This window comes from Nyctibius grandis, chromosome 13 (assembly GCF_013368605.1).
Source record: "Nyctibius grandis isolate bNycGra1 chromosome 13, bNycGra1.pri, whole genome shotgun sequence".
NCBI lineage: Eukaryota > Metazoa > Chordata > Aves > Nyctibiiformes > Nyctibiidae > Nyctibius > Nyctibius grandis.
The window spans coordinates 9,451,011-9,457,135 of record NC_090670.1 but is presented as its reverse complement, the minus strand read 5'-3'; the positions used below and the strand labels follow the sequence as shown (position 1 = coordinate 9,457,135).

The window sequence follows — 6,125 nt, the reverse complement described above, 5'->3', positions numbered from 1 at the left end:
CACCCTCGCCTTGGACAACTATACTTTGCCTTTCCCAGTCCTGGTCTTAATGCCTTTTTTTTTTTTCCGAAGAGTCACCTGTAAACAGGAAATATTTCACCAGTTTTGTGTGTGTTGGGGTGGTATTTTATTTATTTGCTTTTGTTTTTCAAGTAGAGGTCCCTGTTTAATATGATGTACCCTCCTGAAAGAAACACCTACATTAACCTGACGTAGTGAGAAAAAAAAGAGAAATTTGATTTATCAATACAAAATCATCTCCTACCTGCAGAAAGTGCTAAAAGCTCCCACAAGTTGCTTTCAGTTGAATTAACGTGATTTATCTCTGCATTGGTATACAGACTGATTCAGAGACAAACAGGCAGACTGCAGCTGTATCAGATACAACAGCTACCTTTCATACAAGCATTTAAGAAATCAGCAAAAGGAAGAAGTTCCAGACCTTTGTCCTTCTCTTCAATACATGGAAATTCATTTTTAGTGAAAACAGATGCCTTTTCATTTTTTGTTTGAATTTGGCTACAGATTTATGTAAAAATCTGAAAAGACTGCTGCTAAATTGTAAGATATTTGAAATAAAGTTTTTAGAGCAGTAAATAACTGATGGTAGCTCTCACCTGCAATTTTATTGAGGTGACATACCTTCCCATAGCATGAAAGCTGTGCTTTAAAGTAATTTTTCCTACCATCTTAATACTGTATATGGCATATCAGAAAAATTGTATTAAATAAATGAATCAGTGTAATTACAGATTCCTTTGACTTAGCAGAGATCACTATTTTTAGTCAAGAATTGGACACTGAAGCTTTGCTAATGTCCAACAAGTTTAAGCCACATTTGCTATGGTCTCCAGCTCAGGTGTTCCATAAATCAAAAAGGTGAAATCTTTACTGAAGTCAAGAGGAAAACTTGCATTGACTTCAGTGAAGCTAGGATTTTTCTCAGAAATTCTTATGATTCATGCCATAGTTATTTATTGTTTCAAACGTATTCCTCCATATTTTATGATAATTTTAGTTCTTGGTTATATTTTGGGAGGCCTCCAAATACACGAGTATAGATTCCCAGCAGTGCCCCAGCTAGCACACTGGATTAGCAGTGTTATACAATAGATGTGAAGCATTTCTGAGATACAGTGTGGGAAGTCACCACACTTGACAACGATTATTTTAATGCCACTGCTTTAAGATCTCATAATATCTGGGATATTATTGCTTAAATGAAAGATCATTCATGTATGACATACTGCATCAAATGACAAAAAATACACAAGGCCAGAAGCCCTGTCAGTATGCTGATTCACTCTGTAATTTACAGTTCATACCACATATTGCAGTAACTTTGTATAGCATTCACAATAACAAAAGCACCCTAGTTAACTTTTAAATTTATTAGGAAAACTTAATGCAGCTTCCTAAAGCTTTTAATGTTGACTTTTCTTCATGTCCAAAGTAAAAACTGAGTGACTACAATAGGAATTAGGCAGGCCTCTGTTTTTAACCATCCTATCAGCTGTACCAAGTATTAAGTAATGACATTGCATCCTAAACAAAATAGGAAAATGATATCTCAAACATACTAAATGTTGGGAGCAGAGATTCTGGAATCACAGTAGTTCACCAATGCCACTGGAGCAATTTCTTAAAAAAAAGTAAAGAGAAAGGAGGAAAGTGGCGTGCAGCAATGAATAATGTGAAGTCACTACATGTGTGAACAAACAAAAATAAATAAGAAGATGTTGGAATCAAATGGAAAGGGAGAAATGGGATAGTAGACAAATTCTTGTACAGGGAAGACAGCAACAATTTCCACAGGCTGCTTTAAAATTAAAACATAAAATTCAAAACTTTGGCATCTTTTTTGCAGTTGCTCCTAAAAAAATCATGATGGGAACAGTCAATTTTAGCAATGCTTTAGATTACTATTATTTGTAAAAGCATCTAAAGAAAGATGAGAAAAGATTTATCCAGACACAGTGGACCTTTTCTCAGATTGCTCCTAAGGGTACTTGAAGGCCTTTATCTTTGCAATGCTAAAAAAGAAACCCTGGAAAAATCATGATTATCCTTCCCCACAGGCACGAAGGCGGCCATAATAGTTTCTAAAGAATGGCAAAGCAAGACTGTTTCTAGCAATTTTGTGGGGAAGAACTCCAGAGTACTAAAAAAAAGAAAATTATGTTAGTAGTTTTCAACTTCAGAGATACAGTTTAAAATGAGTACATTAATTTCATATCCAGTTTTCAAGTTACTTAGGAAATAAGCTAAACTTAAAAAAAAACTGGCAAGCATCTGGCATGCTACTTCAAGAGAATTCTTAACGTTTACACTGTGATATAACTTTATAAATTTAGTTCTAGTAGGGAAAAAAGTTACTTTAAAATCAGAAAACATATTTAAATACGACAATGAAACAGTAGCGTAGATCAGTTTAAGCCAGATAACTGAAAGTGATAATTTACAGTTAGCAATTCTATAGCCAATATACTGAAATAGAACTTTGTTGTTGTCAAATATCATAGCAGGAATTGAAAGTGTCTTACACTTTTTGAATGGTTGTACTCTTCAAACATAGCCGACAAGTATTTTGCTTAATGCATTGCATTACTTTTTCATTCTAGTCTTAGCATGACTTTTCAGATACTGCCTTTAATGAAAAATAGATTAAAGTTGTTAAAGTATTATGTGAATGATTTAAAAAACAATTAGAGATTTGAAATACAAAATTTCAAAGGTCAGAGCAATCCATTTTCCTTAAACAAGTATTTATGTAACCTAAGATTTATATCTAAACTTTGCAGATTTAAGTTTTACACTAGCCTCTCCATGAGCTGTATTTGAAGAAAACACTATATAAATAATAGTGGGTTTTTAACTATTACACATGAATTAGCTTGTTTCAATGCATTTAAAAATAATATATCTTTTTAAAAAAACCTTGTAATCAGAGAAAGGTTATTTTTCCTCTCAGCTATTGATTTTGAGGACTATAGCAAATGAAGTAAGGAGTAAACGATGCCCCTTCTTTATTCTTTTATGAATTATATTGCATGGGGTCTTGATGAATTGGAAAGAACAGAATCAAATCTTACTACATGCTTGGCAAACATATCCCTCAACCGAAATTAATTTAGCCTGAAATAGAAAACCTGTGACAGAACTTTTTTTTTTAAATTGAGCTACATATTTATGAAGAACAAACTAATGTAAACAGATTTATTACTAAAATTATCAAATTATTTGCAGCTTGTTTGGAGAAGAACTCAACTGTGTATGGTTTCAGAATGTTCTCAAAACACCGAGAAATTGCGCAGAAACAGACGAATACATAAACTCAGAAATTCCAAAAAACCGCCACAGTGGAAATTTTTCTTTTTCATATTTATCCAGAAAAGTCTAATGTCTCAGCACAGTGAGATTTGTACAAACCGATTTGTGTGCTATGCCATATTTGTGTAAATTACACAATAAATCCCGTAAACACTACAATGATAAAACACTGATATTTCTCAACTAATTATGGATATACCTGTTGTAAAAATGTAATGTGAGATCAGGAGCAATATTACACAAAATCCTGAAAGTCACAGCGTAAACCTGAGATTTTGGCAGTTTTATCAAAATGTCCTAAATTACTCTGTATGCATCACTAGTTCTCATGTCCTACTCACTATGTATATTTGTTTGTCCCAAACAAAGAAAATTAGACAACTTTTTGTCCAACAATACATTAAACCAAAAGTGATTAGGTATTATCAAATTAAATAGCATAAATAAGTATTTACAGTATTTTCTAATTATTAGACAACAAAATAACCAATTGTGCAACAAACTTAAAACATCCAACATCAAAAATGTGAAGTATTACTTAAATCTTCACGTACTGATTTTACAAAAAAACTATTAAAATATTTAAAAATTTCCATTTTATCTATTTTAAACAAAGAAATTTCAAAAATGTTTAAGACTATTAATAGTTATCAATTACACAGGCACTTCACATGTAAACAATCTACAGTACAACTGAAAAAAATATTTGGCACCAACCTAGAAGACTGGAAAAAACTCAATAGAATGTGTCCTTTTCCCATTGGATACTGTTTTGTGTAATCACCATACGCTCAGACTAAATACTGGCAATGTTAGAAGTGTGTAAGTTTCAACCAGGAGTGCAAAAAATAAAGAACGCAAATATTAAGCTTTCTGAGAGAGTGAAAGTGGATTACAAGCGATCAGTCGCTCGCATTTTTAACATCATACCATCACTATATTTTTGTCTTTCCTTTAAATCAAATTATTGAATTGAAAGATTAAAGTGAGGGGGGCGTGCTTTGTACTTCTAAAATAATTCAAACAACATTTTCAATGTAGGAAAAGAAATCCAGCATTTAACTGTAACACCGAGATGTTAAATGGCAGCTTTTAACCTAAATTAACTGTAAAGAGAACCTGATGCTACCACAATCTGTGCACCCAATTACAAAAGAAAAAAAAAGGAATAATTATGTTCTTTTAACTGTCAGCTGACTCTGAGGTTTTCACGTAAAACTCCAAAGTAAGGCTCTCTACAGCATCTGGACAGATACTAGTTTTTGATGGCTTGGATGTTCCCATGTAGGAAGCTGAACTGCCTCAAAGCAATCCAAGTCAACAGATCGAACGGTAAGTTGCCTAGCTTCCAAGTAGTCATGTCACATGGAGGAAAGCTGAGATACTTTCAACACTGGCAATTCAAGCAGAGCTTGAACTGTGAGGCCAACCTTCACCAGACCCCTTTCCTCCAGGATGTGATGAGGCAAGCAAAGTCTCTCCTGCAAAACAAAGCAGTACGTGTATCAAGCTTCATTCATTTTTTCCCCAAGGCAGGTAGTAAATGCATTCTCTCTGAAGTCACACATACATCACCATAATACACTTGCATAGAAAAAGTCTTTAGCCTTAAATTTCGCATGTGGTTCTCTACAGTAACACAATGGTCAGAAACTAATTATATCTAAGATCTGTTTAAAGTGTTAAACTATGACAACATCAGAAGATACATATAAGACTGTTAATTTCATAAAGCCAAAGACTCTGTTTCTTTTCATAAGCAGAGCAAGAAAAACAGGCTGATGGGCACTGTTGGCTCAGTGGCCTACTTTCCCCTTCCCTTGTTTTGTAAGCTTATTACCAATTTTTTCCTTGGGAAAACTTGGAAGTGCTTATAGACTGGGTCCTCAGTAATGAGCCATTTCCCAAGAAAGTCATCTTTCAGTTTCAAAATTCAGCACAAGCTGGACAATTTTCCCAACTGCTAGCTGGTGTTACATGTAATTCACAAGGTAAATCTTAGCATCTCTAATTTCTGCATGGTCTGTGGCTCCACACTAGATAGAAGCTGTGGCAGAGCAGTAACCCAGGCTTCTAAATCCATGAACTAATTTCTATGTTCCACTAAAAAGGGTTGAGGGAATTTTTTGCCTCTCATAATATGCAGGAAATTATTTGCTCTTTAGTTTTTTCCCCCCTCACACAGGAAAGTAAGAGGATGAACTTGGGCAACAGAAGCATGAATAATGGGCTCCAACTACGGCTGTGCTAAAACAGATAGCTAATCAGTTCAGCTACGTATTTCTGCAATTGCAGGATTTTTCCTAAGCAGACACTGAAATTCATGCCAAAGTGAGTTGCTAAACTCAAAACTTTCAAATATTACAACATCATCCTCTCACATCAGTTCTTTTGTTTAGATGATAATTTATTTTACAAGGTGGTCAGGCTCAGTATTATTTTTACCATAAGGAGCTGACTAGAAACCCATAAGTAGCTTCCTCAAACTCATGTCACAGGCCAGAAGTGGGACTTCTTTTATATCTTCACATTCCCTGGTCAGTGTTACAATCACTATTGCTTCCTGAATTAAGCCCCCCCAAAAAAACAACTTCAGTATTTGCTGACTTTTTCTGTGGTTATTAATAAGTCAATAAAGCAGTTAGCATACCTGTGGAACGCCCAATTTTTTACAAGCATCGAGAAAGTTTTCAACATTTCTTCGGCACTTTGCCATACTGAGTTTAGGCTGTAAAGACAGGATGTTAGATATTCATCATCCATTCATGAAGGATTGTGTATTTATGATGCACATT

General features: G+C 34.3%; 1 protein-coding gene across 2 annotated transcripts in view; it reads right to left on the bottom strand.

Annotated features, from left to right (window-relative positions):
- Positions 1-3,975: 3,975 nt before the first annotated feature.
- LRCH2 (leucine rich repeats and calponin homology domain containing 2) overlaps positions 3,976-6,125 on the bottom strand; it is a 44,166-nt gene continuing 42,016 nt past the window's right edge. For both annotated transcript variants that reach the window (XM_068411929.1, XM_068411930.1), the window contains 2 exons: positions 5,981-6,058; positions 3,976-4,811 (listed from right to left, as the gene is read on the bottom strand). In XM_068411929.1, coding sequence (XP_068268030.1) covers positions 4,692-4,811; positions 5,981-6,058 — 198 coding nt within the window. In that variant the 3' untranslated portion in view covers positions 3,976-4,691. The remainder of the gene's footprint in view (positions 4,812-5,980; positions 6,059-6,125) is intronic.